Raw genomic sequence first — 25,528 nt, forward strand, 5'->3', positions numbered from 1 at the left:
TGAAGGTGAGACCCTAGAAGGGTATTATGTTTGAAAAGTTAGTCAGATGAAGAAAGATAGTGCATGACTTCAATTGTATGTAGTACATAAAAAAGCAAAGAAACAGAAACTTTAACTTTTTTGGTTTTGAGGCCACACCTGGTGGTGCTCATGTGTTACTCTTGGCTCAAGAATCACTCCTGGTGAGCTCAAGGGAGCATATAGGATGCTGGGGGATTGAACCCGGCCGGGTAGGCTGCGTGCAGGGCAAATGCCCTCTCTGCCATGCTATTGTTCCAGCCCATGAAACAGTAATTTTTTTGTTTGTTTTTTTTTTTGGGCCACACCCGGCATTGCTCAGGGGTTACTCCTGGCTGTCTGCTCAGAAATAGCTCCTGGTAGGCACGGAGGACCATATGGGACACCGGGATTCGAACCAACCACCTTTGGTCCTGGATCGGCTGCTTGCAAGGCAAACGCCGCTGTGCTATCTCGCCGGGCCCGAAACAGTAATTTTTAGACTCAGGGTTGCTAGTAGGGAAGGAAGAAGAGTGGGTTAATTGGGTGCATGGAGTTGACTATTGGTGAAGGTTACAACTGAACCTTTAGTGTTAAACTTCATGTATGTAGCAGACACAGATATAGCTCTGTAATACTGAATACCTGAAACGTGTAATGAACTTGAGTGAAACTTTTTTTTGGGGGGGGGCACACCCAGTAACGCTCAGGGGTTACTCCTGGCTTGGGGAACCATATGGGATGCCGAGGGATCGAACCTTGGTCCGTCCCAGGCTAGTGCTGGCAAGGCAGACACCTTACCTCTAGCGCCACCGCGCCAGCTTGAATAAAACTTATAATGCAACATTACTTTAAAAAATAGAAAAAAAATTCTTGGTTTAAAAAAAAAAAAAGCCATTTCTTGGAACAGAGATTCACTGCATAAAAGGTATTTGAATAAAACTTTTAGTTTCCTGGGGCTGGAGATATTGTACAGCTGTGAGGTGTTTGCCTTGCATGTGGCTGACTGGGAGGGACCCCATTTGATTCCTGGCATCCCATAAGGTGCCCCGGCCTGCCAGAGGCGATTTCTGAGGACAGAGCCAGGAGTAACTCCTGAGTGCTGCTGGCTGTGGCCCAAAAGCCAATCAATCAATAAAGTTTAAAAAAAATTCTAGCTTTCTCACCTGGATTCACTGAAAAATTTTATGTGTTGCTGGCTTCTTTGGGGGCTTTTGTCTTGGCTTATAAAGAATGAGACACTCTTGTTCAAAAAATGGAATAAGTATTTATTGTTCCAGAAGGTACACTTTTATACATATTTCATAAATGATACAGGATTGTACACATATTCAATATTTTGCTATTTGTTGAAAGGACTTGGCTCCCTCCCCAGCCTCCCCCTCCACCTTGGAAGTATTTACTCATTGCACTGTGCGGCTTCTTCTGAAAAAACCCGGCACCAACAGGAGAAATGGTTTCCAAAGAATTCACACAACTCAACAAAAAGAAATGAGGCAAGGGGGCAAGGTGAATGGGTGGGTGGGTTTGAACAACTGGAAGGGGCTAGAGGGGGAGGGAGCTGGCGGAGGGGCTGGGAAATGGGGAACCATGCAACCTCTCATTTCATCATGTCAGTGAGGGGATGGGGGGTGAGAGACAGCAGCTTTACACCCTGGCTAGACCTTCAATCAAATCTCTGCAAGGCACCTAATCTGGCCTTGTCTTTTAATGCTTTTAAACTTTTCATATACAGTGATCCCAAAGGAGGAGGAAAAGAGAAAGAAATCTTGCCACAGAGGTGGGGTAGGTGAGTGGTGTATTTGGGGGTGGGGTGAATCATGTGAAAGACAGAAGCCAATCAACGTGTGGCAAGTCCCTTTATTCTTTGTATCCTGTCCCCAGAGTTGTTAAAAACAACAACAATAACAATAGAAGACTTAGATTCCTTTGACTCTTTGAGTGCAGAGGGCATGGGGCAAGATAGCCCAAAACATGTTGCTCCTCTCTCCATCTGAGATCAGAGGAAAATTTGGGGAGTGGGGAGAGGACTGGCCATGCCACAGAAATGTGTCCCTTTATAAAAAGAGAAATCGTATCCGTGGAGAGCCACACACTTGATTGACAACTGTGGAAGGGGGTTGGTTCAGGGTTTGGTGGGTGAGGTGGTAGGGTAGGAGGTTCCAGCTGAGCAGAGCCTTCAGACCAGACCCACTTATCTCATCTCAGCAGCCACATGCAGATTAACAGTGATGAAATGATTTGAGTTCTGCCATGGCTACATAGCCATCATTTTGAGTCAGTTTGCTATCTTCCTGTTTTGGTAGCACAGCCCAATAGGGCCCCTTGGGAGGTGTGGAGGAAAAGGGGGAAGTGGGGAAGGGCAGTGGGGTGGAAAAACTACACGAGGGAAGCCCTTCCTCCTTCCCCTTTCAAATATCCATCAATCCAAACCAACCCACCAAAACAAAACAAAATAAAAACCTTCATGCAGTCTTGCCAATGATTTGAGAGTCCCATCCAGAGTATGGGAATACACAGACATGTGAAAAAGGTATGAAGGGGGTAATCTAAAGTATCAGTTATTAAACAGTCTTAAGTTGGTTTCCATTACAGATGGCTAAAAAAAGATCAGTAAAACCAACTGAGAGAGGCCAACTTTGCAGAGAACTGGGGTCCACTCAAGCATTCATTAATGCTCAGGGACTTGGAACCTGCCACCCTCTTATCGTGAGGATTTTGCTTTCCTGGTAGATTTAGTTACTTCTATGTCACAAAGAAGAAAAGTTAAATTAAAAAAGAAAAGAGAAGAGAGAGCAAAGTGGGGTGCTGGTGTGTGACTGTTTTGCTGACTCTGCAGAGATGCAACAAGTGGAATCCACCCCCAGTACCATTACCATTTGTTTGTTCGTTTTTTAATTTCTCAGATCTCTCATTGCCTCCTGGTCAGTTGGAAATGAAGATGCTTGAAAAAGACAATAGTCTCTAAGCCCTTGAAAGCTTCAATTCTACACAGCATGATCCTCAGACTTCACCATCTCTCTCTGCGCCTTAGTATTCCTTTGGGTTTGTGTTTTCTAATTACCGGGTAAATCCACCCCCTTTTCTTCTGCATTGACTCCCAGTGTCCACCTGCAATGCTTGAATGAGAAAGGCAATCGTTCTAGAAGGTGCTGTTCCTGCCGGGTGCAGGGGCATGGGGTAGGGCTCAGTCCTTGTCCCCGATCTGACGCAGGGGCAGGTGCACTTGTAATGGATCCCTCAACCGCTTAAGGTCCATTTCTGCCTAAAATAGAAAGAGAGGGTGAGGACACCTGGCCAGTAGCACCCTGGATGAGAGCCCCATCTTCTGAGCGAAGAAAACTGTCCTTTCTCCACCATGGCCAGGCAGAGGAATCATCTCAATGACTCTCAATACCACCCTCAGAGGGGCTTGGTGACCTGAGTCTGTCCTGGGTAGGTTCAGTTGTCCTACAGGACTACCAGGAAGAATTGTGCTATCAACAAGGTGGCATTTAAAGGCAGGAGGTATACCCTATATTTCTCTAAGGAAAGGAAGACTTACTTCTTCAGCATCCCTACCCTGGGGCCCCTTCTAGGCCAAGAACATATGCATATGCCCACTAGATCTACCAAGAGGAAACCACAGTGATATTAATTGGAAAACAAATGTTTTCAAAGCGATGCCATCCCCATGGGCATGACTCTCATGGGCTGAGAGTTGGGCTCTTGGGAAGCCAGAGAAGAGCCTGGACTCTCATGGTGGGACCAGTGGTGCCTACTGGTTTTGTTCGCTTCATCAGGGATTTTTCAAAATAGCGTTGTGCCATCAACTGTGGAATTTAGAAAACCTAATTGGGCACAAACCTTAGCCTTGAGAAGGGTACACACTGGCTGGCATTCAATGGCACTCGTTGCCAGTAGCACACATTGGCACTGACTGGAAAACAATGGCACAGACTGCACACAGTTGTACTGACTTGCACCAATGGCAAACATTGGTACTATCTAGAAAACATGGGCACACTGGCACCCATTGGCACTAACTAGAAACACTGGCTTACATGGGCACTGAGAGGTAAACACTGGCATAGACTGGCACACATGTACATACTGGTATCCACTGGTACTGACTGGTACACTGGTACCAACTAACTGCCACTGATGGGCATTGATGGACAACACTGAACTTACTGATATATTGGCATGGACTGGCATCCATGGGCATAAAATGATGGGCATTCATTGACACTGATGGCAAACACTGACACATGCTGGCAGTGACTGGCACAGTCGCACTGGTGGGCATCCATGTGCATAAACGAATGGGCATTCATTGACACTGATGGGCACACATGGGCTTGACCAACACACACTGGTATACATTGGTACACAATAGCTCTCAATAGCACACACTTTCATTCATTAGCACTCATTTTATTTTTTGAAAACTTACCTGAGCAATTGCATCTTTGAGTTGATTGTACTTCTCTAGGTCAAAACGTGATTTTTTGGCTCCTTTATGGAAAAATAATAAGTATTGTCTGTCTCTGGCTTCTGGATAAACATATTCCTTCAAAAATAAAGGAGAAATAAAATGATTAATACTTAGCTTACTATCACTATAGAATAAGTACTTAATAACTGTTGATCAGCCCCAATATGTATGTATATACAGACATAAAGATATGTACTGGTGTGCTGTTATTTACTTCTTAAGATTTTTCTTTATTGTGATACACTTATAGAGGAGCACAAAACAACTAAAAAAAACACAAAAACCAAACAAGGAACAATCTAGTAACTGTATAAAAAAACCTCAACTGAATTATGAGCAATCTTGTAGCCATAGTGTTTAAATAAATTAAAAAAAAAAACCAAAAATATGGCTGTTAACTCTCAGTGGGGAGAGTTTACCCAGATCACAGAATGATGTGAAGTAAGGAATGCAATGTGGAAGACAGATACTTCGGGAGGAATATGGAATATAATTTGATTTGTTTAAAACACACAGTAAATACACAGAGACACTGCAAAATATTAGAAAAGAAGAGAGAGAGAGAGAGAGAGAGAGAGAGAGAGAGAGAGAGAGAGAGAGAGAGAGAGAGAGAGAGAGAGAGAGAGAGAGAGAGAGAGAGAAATGAGCTTCAGGCTAAAGAGTCTGGAATCAATGGATGGAAAAAGCCCATTAATGGAGTTGTGAGAAAAGGGAATTCTCACCCATTACTGGTAGAAATACTGATTGGCCCAGCCCCTAGTGAAAATAGTATGTAGGGGAGGCGCTCTCAGCAAACTTAGAAGTGAGCTGCCATATGACCCAGAATTCCCTTTTTGGGTATCTGTCCTCAGGATAGAAAAACATTATTCAAAAGCATGTATGCATATTGTTACTCAAGGCAGCCTAATAGCTAAGACTGGAGCCAACCTGTATGTCCAATGGCAGAGAAGTGGACCACATAGATACAGTGGCATAGATACACAACTGAATACTATGCAATTGTAAAGAATGGTGAACTCATGTGATCCACTGCAACAGGGATGGAGCTGAAAGATGTCATGTGAAACAAAGTCGACCAGATGAAGGATACATACAGAATGATATTAATTATATGTGGTATTTAGATTGCCTGGATGAGGGAATGCAGTAATTTAAAGGGGGGAGGCCTTTAAACCAGAGTAAAGGGAGAGTATCGAAGGAGAAGGAAAGAAATCAAGTGAAGAGACAGTGGTAGAAGAGACAGATGAGAAGCAATGGAGGGTTATAGTCAAGGGGACTCAGGTGCACTGGTGGGTTAAGGAACCACAGAGCTAAATAGCTGAACCCTGAGTCAACAACACTGAGATCATGAGACCCCCAACTTAAACAAATGTACTTCAAAAGGTGCCTGTCATGGTGGCAGACTGGGTGTGGGTGGGGACCTGGGGACACTGGTGGGGGAAGTTGATACTCGTGGTGGGACTGGTGCTGGAACACTGTCTAGAACTCCACTATGAATAACTTTCTAAGTCATGATGCTGTAATAAAATTAAATAATAATCATAATAATTAAAAAGAAGAGCCCACAGAGGGGGTGAGTAGGTAACAAAGAGGACTGAAGGAAGGGGAAGTGAGTCACTGGGGACCAGATGCAGGCTACAAAGAGATAGATAATGAGACAGGAAGGATCAGGAAGTTTGGTTTTGTGAGTTGTCGGAACCAAACCAAATATGGACTAGGTGCTGGATAAACCATTTAGTCTCTTTAAATATCTGGGCAGTACTGAGGTCAGTGAATATTCTTATGCTTTCATTTTCCCACAGAGATTGGTCTCTGGCCAGTGATGTAAAAAGAGGAATAACTCCCCATGGTCAGCAGCCTATAAGTCAAGGGTCTGGAAGAACAGCTTAGAGCTTCCTTCTGAGGCCTAAGAAATGAGAGACAATCTCTCATTCTTCCTGGCTATTTCATGGTTTCATGGGAGTGCTAGGATAGTTGTAGAATATTTAAGAGGTGGATAATAAATTACTTTGTTTGTTTTGGGGGCCACACCTGGTTGTACTCAGAGCTTACTCCTATTTCTATATCCTGGTGGAGTTTGCGGGGGTCACATAGGGTTTGGGTGAACCCAGATTGGTTGCCTCTAAGGCAAGTTTTGTATCTATCACAAGATTATCTTTCTAGTTCACATTCTTTATATTTTATAAAGTAATCCTCTGGCTGTCCAAGCTACTTATAACCCTGCAACAAAAATTAGCTATAGATTATGGTATTTATTTATTAATTATTACATTTTTGGGCCACATCTGGTGGCGCTCAGGGGTCATGCCTGGCTCTGCACTCAGAAATAGCTCCTGGCAGGCTTGGAGGACCATATAGGATGCTGGGGATCAAACCCAGGTCTATCCCAGGTTGGCTGTTGTGCAAGGCAAATGTCCTGCCACTGTGCTATCTCTCCAGCCCCAAATTCTGGTATTTAATAAATGATTTTGGTTGATAAAGAACAGTCCAAGATTTAAAATGATCAGGTACCCAATTTTCAATTTTTCCCATAAAATAAAAACAATAGCAGCAAACCTCTGATTCTCTCCAGACTTCAGAAGCCCAGAGTTTAACTAACTATTCAATGTCAGTTATCATTAATTCCAAGATTCCAACCAAAAAAACCCCTAAGAACTGGGGGCTGGAGCAGTGGCAAAGTGGTAGGGCATCTGCCTGGTACACGCTGGCCTAGGACGGACTGCGGTTCGATCTCCTGGTGTCCCATAAGGTCCCAAGCCAGGAGCAATTTTTTTTGTGGCTCTTTGAGTCACACCCGATGATGCTCAGGGGTTACTCCTGGCAATGCGCTCAGAAATCACTCCTGGCTTGGGGGACCATATGGGACGCCAGGGAATTGAACTGCAGTCCGTCCTAGGTTAGCACTTGCAAGGCAGATGCTTTACTGCTAGTGCCACCACTCTGGCCGCCAGGAGTGATTTCTGAGTGCATAGCCAGGAGTAACCCTGGAGCATCACCAAGTATGGCCCAAAAAAACAAAAACAAACAAAAAAAATTAAAAAACAAAACAAAGAACTGAAAATTGAGCTGAATGAGGTGACCTATAGTTAACTGCCCTTCTATCTCTACCTCCACATTCCATAAATTATTGCAATATACTCTCATCAAATTTAACAGCTGATATGACTCTCAGTAGCCTGAGAACCAAAACAGCTATATATTTATCTATCTTTAGCACTTAGAATAATGTCTGATCTCTAGTAGGTATGCATGTATAAATGTGTGTGTAAAGAATAAATAAATACAGAACATGCATGTATAAATGAGTGTGTGTATATATGTGTATATATATGTATATATGTGGGATAAATGAATACTGATAGAAAACTGAACTAAGAAAGACAATGCAAAGAGATAGCAGTACCTTCTCAAATACAGTCAAGGGGCACCATGCTCTTACCTGGCGCGTCATCACAAAGTAAGCGTACATTGCCATGGCGCTGCCATATGTGATGAAGTAGGTGACCGGTTCCATGATGTCCCAGGAATACTCCCACCAGGTGAGACGGGCCAAAATGCCAAATTGTGTGGCCATGTAGGCGAGTCCACCCCATAGCACCAAAGTGGTTCTCTTCTCTGCTTTCCTACTAATCTCCATTCGGATCTAGAGAACACAAGAGATCCAGAAATCACCAGGCATTTCTATACTGGGGAAGTTCAAGCTGTGATTTCAATAAAAAGAGTTTAGTGTTCACTTCAAAAAGACAAGGGAGCTTATAATAAAGACATACACAGGGCTGAATTCCAGTGCACAGGGCTTGGTTTCTTCAATAGTCCCTGGAATTTTTCATTTTCTCCCTTCATTTTCACTCCGTGGCTAACATGCCATTTGTGGTAGGATTTCAGGTTACCACATTCCTGCACCACACCTCCACCACTGTCCCAGTGTCCCTCCTCATTTGAATCCCTACCCTGGCCCCCACATATAATCCCTACTCTATAGTACTTGTAGTTTCACTGAATAATTTATAGATGTGCCTTTAAAAAAAAATTTTTTTTTAGAATACTTTATTTTTCTTTTCCAAGTTAGCCCAGATAGGATGAAACTATGGGAGTGAATACTTTCTTCAAGAAACTGTTCTTGGGGCTGGAGAGATAGCATGGAGGTAGTGTGTTTGCCTTGCATGCTGAAGGATGGTGGTTCGAATCCTGGCATTCCATATGGTCCCCTGAGCCTGCTAGGAGCGATTCCTGAGCATAGGGCCAGGAGTAATCCCTGAGCACTGCCAGTGTGACCCAAAAAACCAAAAAAAAAAAAAAAGAAGCCGTTCTTGACTAATCACAAGATTACTTTCTTGGCTAAATGGGAACTGGAAACACCCAGCATTCTCTGATGAGAGCATAATAATAATCTCAAAGTTATTACATTTTTTTTTGGGTGGTGGTGGTGGGAGTCCCCCACGCTGTGCTCAGGAGTCCCATGGTCTATCGGCTGTTCTCAGCCAAATGGGCTGAAGACATGGGACTGTTTAAGGCCTTTGGTGGCAGAGATTCCCTGGGCCACACTGGGGGGTTCTCAGGGGCCTCTAGACTTTCACCTGGTGATGCACCGAGGGTCATGTAGTTCCAGGGATTGAATTGGGTTTGACCATATACAAGTCAAGTGCCTTAACATTGGACCACACATTCAGGCTTGTAATTTATTTCATTTCTAATGTCTTATATTTAAAGAGTACCACCTTGTGTGGTCCTTATTTTTCTTTAAAGAAAGAACACAATATTTAGGGTAGTTGTTATCTTTCTTGATATCCATTGTCTAATTCCTAAAATGAAACTATTTGTACCCCCATGAAACATAAGGGTGACGCCTGTTTTCGTGAAATACTCAGAACTGAGGTAATAGCAGACACAGCAATACAGGGCCTGAGAACATGTGGGAAGAGGCAAAAAAAAAATCAATCTCCATTTCTATTATTCTATTAGCATTTGGAATACATTCTTTCTTATTTCTCTCTCTATATATATACTTAGAGCTAATTATATCTAACACATCTGAAAATTAGATATGGCTGATTTAATAGGGTCTAATTCTTAGCTCTGCCTACAATAAACCACAATATAATTTAACATGCATATTTTAAAATTTACTTAGTCTAAGTTATGAGTGGTTTTGAATAGCAATGTCAGACCTACACAATTGCATTCAACAGCTACATAATATTTCATATCAACATTTCTTGGAGGTAGTACAGCAGGATGGGTGGTTGCCTTGAATGTAGCTGACCTGCTGGTCTGATCTCTATCACCCCACATGGATTCCAGAGCACATCAGGAATAATTCCTGACAACCACCAAAACAGAAACAATAACAAAATTCAATCTTGGCCTATATTACACCTCAAACCTTTTTTTGAGGGGGAATTGGGTAGGTTTGAGTTTCTGGCTACACCAGGTGGTGCTCAGGACTAAATCTGATGGGCTGCAGGTAGGGCAAGGGCCCTCCCTGCTTACTCTCCCTCTAGATCTAGATGCCCAAGTCTTTTTGATCAACAATTATTCCAATCTTGTTATAAAGGTCGATAAAGAAAGATAGCGAATGGGAGTATTTAAACCTCAAAGTCCTAAGCCCACCATCATTCTCCAGATATTCCTTTGACATCCTTTCTTAGTTTTGATTGGACATTTTTTCATGGTTGTCTCCTCAATGAAAGGGTCAGTTGGAGGGACACAGGCCTCTTATGTAAAACAGTGGAAGGAAAAAAAACAAAGTGATCACTATATATGTTTTCTGGGAAAGACAATGAAATGGAAAGTGGGCTTTGAATCTGTACCTTCTCCAGGGGTGCCAGTTGCTCCTTGAGGTCCTCTAGTCTCTCCATCAGCTCCCGCTCCTTGTTCAGCTGGTGCTGCTCAATGCACAGGGTAGTGTAGAGCTGCTGCACTAGTGTCTTCACGTCGTTCAGTGTGGTGGCGTTTTCATGGCTTAAGAGTTCTGGAAAGAGGGTCAGAGTCAAGCACAGAAGGGAGGGCATTTGCCTTGCATGTGGATCACCCGAGTTCGATCTCAGAGGGTCCCCTAAGCCTGCCAGGATTAATTTCTGAGCACAGAGCCAGGAGTAACCCATGAGGAACACTGGTGTGGCCCAAAACCAAAACCAAAAGAACAACAAAAACAAAGTTCTAGAAAGAGAGAATGACATCTTCAAAAGCAAGGTCTGAGCAGCTGTTCCTGGGGGTGATTGAATCATGAAAAGAGCAAGGTAGTTGTCGATGAAAAGCAAGGTAGCTGTCTCAAGAAAAGTGAGAACTGGGGCTGGAGAGATAGCACAGTGGTAGAGCATATTGCCTTGCAAGCAGCCGACCCAGGACCAAAGATGGTTCGAATCCCGGCTTTCCATATGGTCCCCCATGCCTGCCAGGAATGATTTCTGAGTGGATAGCCAGGAGTAACTTGAGCGCCACTGTGTGTGACCCAAAAACCAAAAAAAGAAAGGAAGGAAGGAAGGAAGGAAGGAAGGAAGGAAGGAAGGAAGGAAGGAAGGAAGGGAGGAAGGAAGGAAGGGAAGAAGGGAGGAAGGGAGGAAGGAAGGAAGGGAAGAAGGGAGGAAGGAAGGAAGGGAGGAAGGAAGGAAGGAAGGAAGGAAGGAAGGAAGGAAAGTGAGAGTTCTTCTTTTGAAGGGGGTAGCCACACATCCTAGAAGTAAATTCATATTTGGGTGCTCTTGAAATTTTGGAAACTAACTTCATCACTATAGTTGCAAAGCTCTAAAGGCTAGAATTGAGGCCGCAACACACATATTAGTGATCTGCCACTGGGAAGACCCGGGTCTGAAGAGCATATTGGGAACTAGTACAGAAGAGCAGGGAAGGAGTGCAGGGGCCAGGCGGACACTCTGCATGTGGCATATCTGGGTTCAATCTCAGGCACCTCATGATCCCCAGCACCCCTGGAAGCATCATGTGAAAAAAAAATGCTCATCAGCACTGCTTAGTTGGAGAATCAAACAACAGTGAGAATGACCTATATAAACAAAAGAACAATGGATGCCTGAAGCTCTTACTATCAATTATTTTGTAAATCATGCTGCCTTAAAAAAAGTCTGGAAACAGTGCTGGTAGAGATGACTCAGTGCAGAACTGCTTCAGCCTCTATGGAAAATATGACAAAAATGTTTCTAGAAACATCTAGAAAACTTGAAAATTGAGGGCCGGATAGATAATGCAGCTGTCCCGAGTTGGACCCCAGTATACCATAGGGTCTCCTGAGTCTACTAGGAGTAATTCCTGAGTGCCAGGGAGTAAACCCTGAGTACTGCTGGGTGTGATCCCCAAACCAAAAAAAGTAAAAAGAAAAAATAACTATCCCATGATCCAATAATTTTGCACTTTGGCCTTTATCCCAAGAACAGAAAGTAGTGAAGTCAAAGATGTATACACACCTATGTATCTTGCAGTGCTATTTTTGGCAGTCCCAACTGGAAACAACACAAATGTCCAACAACAGACGGGGAAATAAACTGCGTAAGGGCTGAAATTTAACTCAGCAGTCAAGTGCTTGACTTGCATAAAAGCCAAACTTATTCCCATCAATGGAAAAATGTAAGAAATCTTCCATTTTGCTACAATATGGACAGAACTAGAGATGCAAAAAAAAAAAAAAAAAAAAAAAAAAAAAGAACTAGAGATGCTAAGTGAAATATGTCAGAAAGAGAAAAGAGAAATACAGGAGAATCTTATTCATATTGGTATATTAAGATTAAAACAAAGGAAATGAGGGCAAAGTGGGTGAATGCCTTGCACACAACTGACCCAGGACCGACCCAGTTCAAACCCTGATATACCATATGGTCCCCAGAGCCTGACAGGAGCGATTTCAAAGTACAGAGCCAGGAGTAACCGGAGGTGTGTGCACCAGGTGTGGTCCAAAAATGAAAACCAAAAGCAAAAGCAAAAAAAGTAAATGAACAGACAAGGCCCCAAAAAAGCAAACTCTTAGATTCTCCTAAGAACTAAGAATCTTAGTTCTCCTAAGAGAACTGAGGTTGCTAAGAGAGTTTGGAAAGCAGGGAAGAAAGATGCTGATGAGAAGAGATTCCCACTTAGGGACAATGGCTCAGGGGACACTAGCTCTTCAGTGATGGGTGTATGACAGTGTATATAAAAACATAAATATTATACATTGCTACCCCAGTTAAAATAGAAAAAAATAAAATAAAGTTTCTCAGGATGATTAATAATCAATTTTCAGACAGTTAACCTTGGGGCATCAAAAATGAATTCTTGCCACAAACATTTCAGAGGATAGGGAAGTTCATAAGTTATATATAATTGGGGCTGAAGTAATAGCACATCAGGGAGGGCATTTGCCTGGCATGTGATTGACCCAGTATTTGAGCCTTGGCATCCCAGATGTGCCTTGAGCTTGCTGGGAGCTATCTCTGAGCTCAGAGCCAGGAGTAACCCCTGAGCACAGCAGAATGTGGCCCAAATCCCCCGTCAACAAAAGATTCACCCTATAACATCATTAAAATCATATGACTTTTAGCCTGTATGAAGGGGACAAGCTTTACATACATGGAGATGAGATCATAGTAACAACTCCAGTTAAAAAAAATTTCTGGTATCTAGACAGAATCTAAGTTTTAGTCAATGTACTAAAGCCAAGTGCCAGATACTCATATGAACACTCCAACCAAAATGGAATGTACTTGTGTGTATAAAATTTCCAGTGTTTTTCTTAAACATGATGTATTTTCAAGGTTATCCAATTATTTCCTTTGGACATTTCTCTGATCTTGTGAAGGGTATTTTTTTTTTTTTACCTCTCTTTGGTGGTCGCACGTGATATGTAAAGTCATTAATGACCAGCTTAAAGTCATCAAGGAGGAGAAGATCAATTCCTGTCGAGGAAGCAACCCGAACACCATCTGTGAAATAAAAAGGCAGAGACTTCAGGGGTTTGAAGGGACTCAAAACCACTTAAACAAGAATAGGAAAAAGCAATCCTCAGGATAGATGTTAATAATTACATTTCCCTTTTACATTTTAGTTAAAGTTGACTTCTTTCCAAAGCTCTACACTAGGAGTCCTCAAACTAAGGCCCGCAGGCCACATGTGGCCCACTGAGGACATTCATACAGCTTATGGGCCCACTGGGTTGGCTGCTGCCTCTCATTTTTTTTTTTTTTTTTTTTTTTTACAGAAGGACAGTCATTGGTGGGAGAGGAGGCAAGGAATTATGAGAGTCGATGTCTGCCTTCAGGTGGTGAGAGGATCCAAACATCAAGGCTAGATTACAATTACTCAGGCTTCAGAGGAATCATTTGGAAGGGGCTGCCTGCATGGTGGCTTGTGGGCAGTGAAAGTCAGAAAGGGGAGAGAGAGCACAGTGCAGAGGTTGCTTGAAAGAAGTTGGCAGCATTATTAAGAAGTGAGTCCCATGGTCACTACCGAAAGGAATAGAAGGAATTGTGGAAATGAAGAAGCAATGTAGTTAAGGGTTAAAAGGAATCACTGAAAGATGGACAGAAGGAAAGGTAGAAAGGAGGAAAGAAGTTATGGTGTGAATAAGGAAAGAAATAAGGTGGAAAAGAAGGAAAAGGAAAAAAGCAGGAAAGAAAGGAGGAAAGAGGGAAAGATGTTAAGCTGGATGGGTGGTAACAGAGTGATCTCTGATCTCTGGATGGGCTGCCTGCTGTTCTCGCCTGCTGGTGAGTGCCCAACAGCTGAGGAGTAGCAAAACCCAATTTAAAATACAATAAGTGCATTTATATTCAATTATATAATGTTATGTGCTGTATGTTGTGTAAACCCAGATTTATACTGTTGTGATCTATGAACAAAACTGCAGGTGTAATTAACTTTTTCTCTGCTTAGGAACTGCCGTATTGTAAAAATGATAATAAAATATTAACATTTACCATACTTTTTTTGTTAATTTACCAAAAAAAATAGAAGTTGCAGAAGCGGTCAAATAGTCTTAAACAAAAGCTCTAGATGTTGTGGGGAAAATGCGTTGACCTGATCACTCGTACTATGTGCTATGTCTGCGCAATAAACCCTTAAAATCACAGAGTGCAAAATATCTTAAAAGGGCCTAGTCATTAAGGAGATGGAACACTGCAGATGTCAAGTGGTTAATGGCACCTGAGCCAGAGTGAGCCTGAGCCAGATTGCATTGCAGTCTGTATGTCTCTGTGTGGGCAAAGTTATTGCTGGTATATTGTTTTTGTAGTGCTGTATATATGTATGTATGCATATAGTATATATTGTATATATTGATATTTTACTAATAGTAATTTGGAATCCTTATGAATCAATGATGCCAAGAAAGAGAAAAATTGACTCAGAGTGTAGGATACTCAAAGAACAGTGGACTTTTGATTACTTTTTCATGCAGTCAGTACAAAGAAAGAACCGTGTGTCTGATATGCCAGAAAATAGTATCTGTGTTCAAAGAATACAATTTGTGTCGATACTATAAAACTCAACATAAAGATAAATATGATTGTTTGGTTGGAGAAGTGAGAAAAGATAAAATATTAAAACTAAAAACTACATTGACAACTCAGCAAAATACTTTTGTGAAGCAGAGCAGCTAAATATTTCATCACTGCGAGCTAGTTTTCAAGTTGTCAAGCTAATAGCATGCACTGGCAGACCATTTGTGGTGGGAGAATTTGTTAAAGAATGTCTTCTTTCTGTTGCCAAAGAGATGTGTCCAGAGAAGGCTGATTTATTTAGTAAAGTGAGACTTTTAGGACCTACAATTAAACGGAGGATTGTAGAAATGGGAGACAATTTGCATCAGCATTTGCAAAACTGCACCAAAACATTTCATATTTTTCCTTGGCACTCAACAAAAGCAATGATGTTTGTTATTCTGCACAACTTCTAATTTTTATTTGTGGGACGAATAATTATTTCAAAGTCACAGAAGAGCTTGCTGCACTGCAAAGCATCAAAGGAACAACTGCAGGCATGGATATCTATGAAAAGGTTTGCCAAACTGTGAATGGTTTGGAGCTGAACTGGGCTAAACTAGCCCCCGTGACAATTGATGGTGCTTCTGGCATGGTTGGGTCTAAGAAAGGAGTAATTGCTTGCATTAACCAAGAGATGGACAAAAATAGCCATTCAAATTCAATAGCCATACACTGTCTTATCCACCAACAAGCACTGTGTTGTAAATCATTGAAGTGGAACTCTATTATGAAAATTGTGGTATCTTGTGCTGACTTCATTAGAGCTCATGCACTAAACCATAGACAATTTCAAGAATTTTTGTCTGAGCTAAATGTTGACTATGAAGATGTTCTATAGCACACAGAAGTCTGCTGGCTGAGTTGAGGGAGAGTTCTGAAATGTTTCTATGAGTTACTTCCACAGATTACAACAAAAAACAAGAGGTACCATAGCTCAATGATGCAAATTGGAAATGGCACCTTGCCTTTCTGACAGATGTAACACAGCTACTCAACAATTTCAATGTGCAACTTCAAGGAAAGGGGAAGCTCATCTGTGAAATGCAATCACATGTCAAAGCATTTGAAGTAAAATTAGGCCTCCTCAAACAAGTGAAAGAGGAAAACTTCTGCCATCTCCCCATAACTCAAAATCTGTTAGTGGAAAAACCATTGGTTGCATTTCCAAACAAAACATGTGTGGATTCACTGGAAATATGGCAAAAGGAGTTCCAAATTAGATTTAAAGAGCTTCATCTCCAGGAACAGAACATACAGCTTTCCTGTAACTCATTTTCTATTGACATTGAAAATGTGGATACAATTTACCAAATGAAACTGGCTGAACTGCAGAATTGCGGCTCTCTGAAAGACACATTCAAGTCAAGCAGCCTTCTTAATATTTATGCATCTCTCCCCTCTGAGACATATTGTCATCTCAGGAACAATGCACTCAAAATGGCAACCATCTTTTGCAACACTTATGACTTTTTCTAGAATGAAACATTTGAAATCTCCCACTAGATCAAGACTAATGGATGCATACTTGCATCATCTGTTACAACTAGCACTGACAAATATGGAATCGTACACTGACCATCTCATTAGCCAAAAGAAGGCCCATAGTTCCCATTGAAATATTAGTAACTTTGTTGATTTAATTTTACTTCATTTTAAATATTGTATTTGTTCCTGTTTTATTTCTTCACTTCAAAATAAGGTATATGTAGTATGCATAGGAATTCGTTCATAATTTTTTTTGTTTTTGTTTTTTTGGGCCACACCCGTTTGATGCTCAGGGGTTATTCCTGGCTAAGCACTCAGAAATTGCCCCTGGCTTGGGGGGGGCACATATGGGACGCAGGGGCATCGAACCGTGGTCCTTCCTTGACTAGCGCTTGCAAGGCAGGCACCTTACCTCCAGTGCCACCTCGCCAGCTCCATAATTTTTGTTTTTACTATAGTCCGGTCCTCCAACAGTCTGAGGGACAGTGAACTGGCTCCCTTTTTAAGAAGTTTGAAGGGGCCGGGCGGTGGCGCTCGAGGTAAGGTGCCTGCCTTACCTGCGCTAGCCTAGGAGACGGACCGCGGTTCGATCCCCCGGCGTCCCATATGGTCCCCCAAGCCAGGAGCGACTTCTGAGCGCATAGCCAGGAGTAACCCCTGAGCGTCACCGGGTGTGGCCCAAAAACAAAAACAAAAACAAAAACAAAAAAAAAAAAAAAGAAGTTTGAAGACCCCACCCCTGCTCTACACTAAACAAAGCTTCTACTTGCAGAGGCATTTTGCTTTCATTGCCTTCAGTTCTTTTTTTTTTTTTTTTTTGGTTTTTGGGCCACACCCTGTGACGCTCAGGGGTTACTCCTGGCTATGCGCTCAGAAGTTGCTCCTGGCTTCTTGGGGGACCATATGGGACGCCGGGGGATCGAACCGCGGTCCGTCCTAGGCTAGCGCAGGCAAGGCAGGCACCTTACCTCCAGCGCCACCGCCCGGCCCCTCATTGCCTTCAGTTCTGTGAAGATTTCTGTGCATATGTGTCAAGTGGCTGAGGGGAAATGAGAGGCTGATGAGAATTAATAATGAAGGTGACTATAATTGCTGAATATGCTTTTCTGGTAAAATCATAGTAACAGAAAAGTTAGATCTATTGGTGTCAGTTGTAAATTTTGGGTTACTAGGTGAGCTGAATAATCTTTTATGGGGACTATGTATGCTCAGGGATCACTCCTGGTGATATTTGTGGGACTTTATGGGGTACTGGGGATTAAAGCTGGCCACATGTAAGGCCACATGTTGGCCACATGTAAGGCAAGCACTCTACCTTTTGTGCTACCTCTCCAGTGCATTTTCTCATAATTTTACTTCCCTTCTCTGATGCTAGTCCCCACATTTTAAGTAAACTTGAATGGATTTCTTATATTTGTTTATTCTGTGCACTGGTTGAGTAGAAAATGTCTTCTAAGGTACAATACTTTCAATAAGTACTTTTTCAGCATAAGTACTTTTCTGAAAATTTAATTCTGATTAGAAGTACTCACTATATGATTTTTTTCAGGAATAATTCAACAGGGACAGATGGTAGGTTTAACAAAATATACCAACTTGACCTACTAATTTATTACTAGAAGAGTTGAGAATTAAGTATATATTATATACATTAAAGAAGTAAATTAGGGGCCGGAGAGATAGCATGGAGGTAAGGCGTTTGCCTTTCATGCAGGAGGTCATCGGTTCGAATCCCGGCGTCCCATATGGTCCCCCGTGCCTGCCAGGAACAATTTCTGAGCCTGGAGCCAGGAATAATCCCTGAGCACTGCCGGGTGTGACCCAAAAACCACAAAAAAAAAAAAAAAAAAAAAAAAAAAAAAAAAAAAGAAGTAAATTAAAGAAGTAAATATAATATGATTAAAGAATAATAAATTATTTTTTTTGTTTTGTTTTGAGGCCACACCTAGAAGTGCTCAGGGGTTACTCCTAGCTCTGTGCTCAGAAATTGCTCCTGGCAGGCTTGGAGGACCATATGGAATGCTAGGAATCAAACCTGGGTCTGTCCCAGGTTGTCTGTGTGCAAGGCAAATGCTCTACTGCTGTGCTATCTTATCTCTCCAGCCCCAAGAATAGTAAATTATTAAAATGGCAAGCCAGGTGACAGGTAAAATAAAGTTACTCTATCAATCCTTGAAGTTCTTAACATTTTTCAAAGTAAAAATGGAAAAAAAATAACCTGAAAACACTTAATAAAATAAATGGCTGTCTCAAATGAGAATTTTTTAGTTCCTAATTTTGTATTCTTTTCAAACTGTCTGCCTATAGTTCTGCACATTTTCATGTGGAAGATATCAGAAGATCTGAAAAGAAGTTCCAGTGTTTCATATATATATATATATATATATATATATATATATATATATATATATATATATATATATATATAGATAGATAGATAGAGAGAGAGAGAGAGAGAGAGAGAGAGAGAGAGAGAGAGAGAGAGAGAGAGAGAGTATTGTGGCTCAAGCCTGGCATATTTATTCTGTGCCAAAGATAATGATCAAAGGCTGCAAACACAACCTGGGAGCCACTGTTTATCTGTGCTCTGGAATAATACATATGAGGAGCTTCTGGGCGAGACTGTCTTGGTACAGACATTTGCCTAAGCTCAAACAATGAGAGAGAGAGAGAGAGAGAGAGAGAGAGAGAGAGAGACAGACAGACAGAGAGAGAGAGACAGAGAGAGAGAGACAGAGAGAGACAGAGAGAGACAGAGAGACAGAGACAGAGACAGAGATAGAGATAGAGACAGCAGACAGAGACAAAGAGACAGAGAAAGGGAGGGAGAGGGTGACGGGGGAGAGAAAAAGAAAAGGAGGAAGAGGGAAAGAAAGGGGGAGAGAGGGAGGAAGAGAGCAAGTGAGAGGGAGAGAGAGGGAAAGCGAGATCTCACCAGAAGAGAGAAATCAATCCCTCTCTCTCCTGACCTGTGCAAAGTGAAATGCTTTCTACAGTGAAGAATCTAAAACTTGGCTTTGCAGTGATGAGAGTGAGTGAGTTCGCTGGCACTCGTGTCAGGTGGTTGGCTCGATGGGAATCAGTAGTGCAGGAGACTGTACCTGGTGAGTAGATAGCGACTCTGTCAATCCCCCGATCCTCTTCTTGCAGTTGTCGTAAAAACACACCAACCGAGTCGGAGATGGGCTTGAGTGTGAACTGGCAGCGCTCGCGTCTCGACGGCAGCCTCACGGATATCACAGGCAGCCCGTTCTGGTATGCCACAGTCACGTCTGAGCAAATGACAGCAAAATAACGGCATCAAGGTGATTATAATGGGGTCAGTCATTACAATGGTTATTCAAATTGGCTCAAAGAGTTAAGAATACCATCTTTAGACTGAGTCTCAAATTATACTAGGAACTGGCTCTTGGAAGATCACACAATTCACTTTTCTGGAAAAAAAAATGAAAAAAGGAAAAAGAAAAACCTGCAAAGCACTGATTATCTTCTAATTGGGTCCAGGAGAGGTTCTATTCAGGTGTTACGAGGTCAAGTTCTTGGTAGGTATAAGGCCTGGTTACATTAAGGATGATCATGTTAAGTAGTCAGAGATGGCTGGGTCAAACTCCAGAACCTATAATAACTCTGGGAACTGGACCTTAAATGCCAGTTAAAAAAAAAAATCTTGTCAGGCTGGAGTGATAGCACAGTGGGAAGGGAACTTGCCTTGCATGCAGCAGACTGGGTTCAATCCCTGGCATCCCACAGGGTCCCCCAAGCATGCCAGGAGTAATTCCTGAATGCAGAGCTGGGAATAACCTCTGAGCATCACTAGGTGTGGCCCCAATACAAACAACAACAAAAAGTCTTATCATCTTCAAGACTAGCTGAGTACACTTCATTGTTCATTTCCATATTGCTTTATTAACTATCCCTCCTTATGGTTTTAGAGACAACACCTTGGTAGGAATTGGCTGGTCTTTACTATTAGTCTAGATATAAACTATTTACAGTCTTTGTGGCCATACAATCTCTGTGGCAGTACAAACTCCGAAATTCGGTACAAAACAGCTACGAACTTGGGAGCAGGTAGGTTGTTTGCCTGGCATGTGGACTGACCCGGGTTCAGTTCGATCCTTAGCATCCCATATGGTCCCCGGAATCTGCCAGTGTTGTGTATGTAAATATTTTGGGGGATTGCTGTGTTGCTCACCCTGGGCTGATTGGTGATTGTGCCCTACCCTAGGGTGTGAACTGGCATTCTGCCCCCACCATTGGGTGGTACCTGATTCTGGTGGATAAAAACAAGAGTCTGTGGAAGGCCAGGGCTTTTTGGCTGGAACTGAAGCTGAGTCTTTGGACTTCAGTCTTGTCCACTGAATAAAGTGAATATTTCCATGAGTCTGACTGTCTGCGAGCTGTTTACCTGCTGTTTCACCTCAGAACTGTCGGCTAGACAGGGTGGCAGATGCGTGCTCCGAGCTGGAAGAGAAAGGCCTCATCCTCCATCCCACCATCAGTCAACCTCTTCAGGGGCTGACTTGCTACATGCCAGGAGTGATTTCTGAGCTCAGAGTCAGGAATAACCCAAGGTTGCAGGGTGTGGTCCCCAAACAAACAAAAAGCTACTAACAAATTGAAATAACTGCAATTCAATAAACAACTTACCCCCAAAATGAAGACAACCATTTTAGGTACAGTATAGAGCACCTTCACCTCCACCCCCATGCAATTATCCTTTTTAGGTTTGCTTCTTTTTTTGGCCACACCCCTGGAAATCTCCAACGTTCAACACTGTACTATTATTTTTATCTACTTTATTTTTACTATTACAAATCACATGGCATATTATTTTTGTTCTGGAAAGAACAATGACATTTTTATTTTAATTAAAACATTTGTTTTCTTTTGGGTTACTACTGGTGGTGGTACTCAGGGCTTACTTCTGTTTCTGTGCTCAGGGATCACTCCTAGAAGATTTGGGGTGCTGGAGATAAAACAGGGCCAGCCACGCCCAAGGCAAGAGCTTTACCTGATGTACTATAAACATTTATTTTTTTATAAATCCAAATTGCTATCTGAGAGGTAGTATACTAGCTGTTCCCCCTCATCACATGTGGTCCTTAGTCCCACCAGGAGTGAGCCCTGATCACTGCTAGATATGAACTCCAAACCAATATATATATTACATATATATATATTTTAATTCATAAAAGGGGGCTGGAGCAGTGGTGCTAGAGGTAACGTGTCTACCTTGCAAGTGCTAGCCTAGGATGGACTGCTGATTTGATCCCCAAGTGTCCCATATGGTCCCCCCAAGCCAGGAGTGATTTCTGAGCATATAGCAAGGAGTAACCCCTGACCGTCAATGGGTGTGGGCCCCCCAAAAAATTCAAAAGAAGTAAAATGAGAGCCTTGAGAAACTGCACAGAACAGGAACAGCACACTTAAGAACTGACAAACCCTTTTCTAATATGGCTTTTCAATCTCCTCCTACACACTATTGTAATGCAAATGTTAATAGTTCCTGGTTTGTGACCAAAGAAGACGGATTATCTCAAATTTAACACAATACGTCAATAGCTTTTGATTGTAATAAAGTCACAATGGCACTGCCAAACTAATGACAATTGTCAGCTACCATTCCCTAAAGACAACTCTTCTTTTCATGTGTAAATTTTAATGTGATTCTTTGTTGCTTTAGTTGTTTCAAATTGCTATTGCTTTACTTTATATTTCAATAAAATACATAACCTCTGGCTTTGTTTAGGTGTCTACAAATGACACAGGCAAAACAGAATAGGTTAAATCAAAATAAAAAGGGGCTGGAGTGGTGACTCTAGAGGTAAGGCGTCTTCCTTGCGAGCGCTAGTCTAGAATGGACCATGGTTCAATCCCCTGGCATCCCATATGGTCTCCCAACCCAGGAGCGATTTCTGAGTGCATAGCCAGGTATAACCCCTGAGGGGAAACGGGTGTGCTCCCCACAAAAAAAAATCACAATAAAAAGGTTTCCAGACCAAGAAGAAAATGTAAGAATAGCATATATTTAGGGTTGAAAGAAATTAAAAAAAAAAAAAAAAAGAAACAAAAAAGAAATGTATTAATTCTTTGGGGCATAAAAGGCACAAATGAAAAATGTTTGTTATTTAAATGCTTATTATTTGCTCAGTTCTTTGTAGTATGTGTATGAGAATTCATAGCAGAAAGTTTGGCTGGTAGGCAAAATAAAAATTAATTCTATAAAGTAGCATCCTATGAAGATACATAAGCATGTCACTGTTAGAATCTAATATTTAGAATTAACTGTAACCTAAATGTTGAGGTTAGAATATGGTGTGCCTTTAGAGATAACATTGCTTTGGCTTCTCTACTCTGCTTGCTTAAGGAAGTTAACTACTGTAAACCTGGCTTTGCTGTGAGCCTAAGTATAGCCATGACGGGCTGCAGTTTTAAGGTATAAAGACTAGGACCTGTAAAGAACAGCCAGTTCCTGGAACCAGACCCTAGGTGTAAATGCCAGGAAATACATCCATATAAGGCTAAACAGCAGCTGACTGTCAGATAGATGGCTACTGACCCCTGAATCTGCAGCAATGAACAGATAGCCAGATGAAACCACACCCTAGATCTGAAGATGCCTGATAACTCTCACTGAGCTGACCAGCCTGTCATAATCGTCTATCTAATGCTACACTTGAACTACAACCAATCCTAGCCTAACCACCAATCCTAGTCCAATCTTGTACTAAGGACCAATAATTTTAAAGATCAACTACCCAGAGGTGGGAATCCCCTAGACTCAACCCTTGGTACCCTTTAAATTTGCCCTGTGAGCCATTTTTTGGGTTCTTATTTCTTAGGAGATGTAGGACCCCAGGATTCTGAAATAAACTCCCTTGCATTTACATTACTGCCAGTCTCCCTGATTGTTCTGTTTTTCTGTGATGTGTGCCAGTCTCTGGGGCATGAGATGGTATCTCATTTTTGTTTTGATTTGCATCTCCCTAATGATTAGTTATGTGGAGCATTTTTTTCATGTGCTTTTTGGCTATTTGTATTTCTTCTTTGAGAAATTGTTCATTTCTTCTCCCCATTTTTTGATGGGGTTAGATGTTTTTTTTTCTTGTTAAGTTCTGTCAGTACTTTGTATATTTTAGATATTAGCCCCTTATCTGATGGGTATTGGGTGAATAGTTTCTCCCATTCTGTGGGAGGCTTTTGTATCCTAGGAACTATTTCCTTTGAGGTGCAGAAGCTTCTCAGCTTTATATAGTCCCATCTGTTTATCTCTGATTCCACTTGTTTGAAGAGTGATGTTTCCTTTCTTAAGATGCCTTTAGTCTCAATGTCATGGAGTGTTTTACCTATGGGCTGTTCTATATACCTTATGGTTTCAGGTCTGATATCAAGGTATTTAATCATTTGGATCTGAACTTTTTGCATGGTGTCAGGTGGAAGTCTGAGTTAGCATTTTTTTTTTTTTGGTTTTTGGGCCACACCCGGCGTTGCTCAGGGGTGACTCCTGGCTGTCTGCTCAGAAATAGCTCCTGGCAGGCACGGGGGACCATATGGGGACACCGGGATTCGAACCAACCACCTTTGGTCCTGGATTGGCTGCTTGCAAGGCAAATGCCACAGTGCTATCTCTCCGGGCCCTGAGTTAGCTTTTTTGCATGTGGCTGACCTGTTGTGCCAACACCACTTGTTGAAGAGGCTTTCCTTGCTCCATTTTGCATTTATTGCCCTTTATCAAAGAATAATTGATTGTATGTCTTGGGAATATTCTCTGAAAACTCAAGTCTATTCCACTGATCTGAGGTTGTCTTTATTCCAATACCATGCTGTTTTAATGACTACTGCTTTGCAGTACAATTTAAAATTTGGGAAAATGATGCCTCCCATATTCCTTTTCCTAAGAGTTGCTCTAGCTATTTATGGGTATTTATTGTTCCAAATGAATTTCATGAGTGTTTGGTCTACTTCTTTGAGGAATGTCATGAGTATTTAGAGGAACTACATTAAATTTGTACTATGCTTTGGGGGAATATAGCTAGCTTAATGATGTTAATCCTGCTAATCCATGATCACAGTATGTGTCTCTTTTCCTTGTGTCCTCTTTCATTTCTTTAAATAAAGTTTTTAGTTTTCTTTGTATAGGTCCTTCACTTCCTTAGTTAAGTTGACTCCAAATTATTGAGATTCTGTGGCACTAATGTGAATGGGATTTTTTTTTAACGTCCACTTCTTTATCATTATTGGTATATAAGAAGGCCATTGATTTTTGCGTGTTAATTTTGTAGCCTGCCACTTTGCTATATGAATCTATTGTTTCTAGAAGCTTTTTGGTAGAGTGTTTAGGCAGGGTTTTCTAAATATATTATCATGTCATCTGCAAACAGTGAGAGCTTGACTTCTTCCTTTCCTATCTGGATGCTCTTGATATCTTTTTCTTGCCTAATTGCTATGGCAAGAACTTCCATTAATATGTTGAAAGAGGGCAGCCTTGTCTTGTACCAGATTTTAGAGGAAAGGCTTTTAGTTTATCTCCATTGAGAATAATATTTGCAGATTTTTTTCCTGAATGAAGCAGCCAAGAAGATGACGGCTAACATAATCTCTTCAGGGTCCAGCACAGGGTGAGCTGTCTCTGCCCAATAAGGGTGGCGGTTGATTCCTGCCATGTGTTTGGGCACAAGAGATCCATTATAAATGGCTGCTGCCTCACTCCTTGCTTGTTTTTCTGCTTTCCTACATTAGGCAGCCAAGAAGATGACCGCAAACATAATCTTTCAGGGTTTAACACAGAGTAAGGTGTCTCTGCCCAATAAGAGTGGAACCAAAGGAGTTCAAATGAGCATTCTTTTTTTTTTTTTTTTTTTTTTTTTGGTTTTTGGGCCACACCCGGTAATGCTCAGGGGTTACTCCTGGCTATTCGCTCAGAAGTCGCTCCTGGCTTGGGGGACCATATGGGACACCGGGGGATTGAACCGTGGTCCATCCAAGGCTAGCGCAGGCAAGGCAGGCACCTTACCTCTTGCGCCACCTCCCGGCCCCCTCAAATGAGCATTCTTAAGATTTACAGCAGACCTGTCACAAGAAACCCTCAAGGCCAGAAGGCAGT

At 41.9% G+C, this 25,528-nt stretch overlaps 1 protein-coding gene across 1 annotated transcript in view; it reads right to left on the reverse strand.

Moving 5' to 3' along the window:
* Positions 1–1,241: 1,241 nt before the first annotated feature.
* The window catches only part of MCU (mitochondrial calcium uniporter), a 157,944-nt gene continuing 133,657 nt past the window's right edge, over positions 1,242–25,528 (reverse strand). The window contains exons 3-8 of the mRNA XM_049788104.1: positions 19,524–19,694; positions 13,276–13,380; positions 10,285–10,445; positions 7,914–8,117; positions 4,433–4,549; positions 1,242–3,262 (exon numbers count right to left, since the gene is read on the reverse strand). Of these exons, the coding sequence (XP_049644061.1) occupies positions 3,185–3,262; positions 4,433–4,549; positions 7,914–8,117; positions 10,285–10,445; positions 13,276–13,380; positions 19,524–19,694 (836 nt within the window). The 3' untranslated portion in view covers positions 1,242–3,184. The remainder of the gene's footprint in view (positions 3,263–4,432; positions 4,550–7,913; positions 8,118–10,284; positions 10,446–13,275; positions 13,381–19,523; positions 19,695–25,528) is intronic.

Source organism: Suncus etruscus, chromosome 15 (genome assembly GCF_024139225.1).
Source record: "Suncus etruscus isolate mSunEtr1 chromosome 15, mSunEtr1.pri.cur, whole genome shotgun sequence".
Taxonomy (NCBI): Eukaryota; Metazoa; Chordata; class Mammalia; order Eulipotyphla; family Soricidae; genus Suncus; species Suncus etruscus.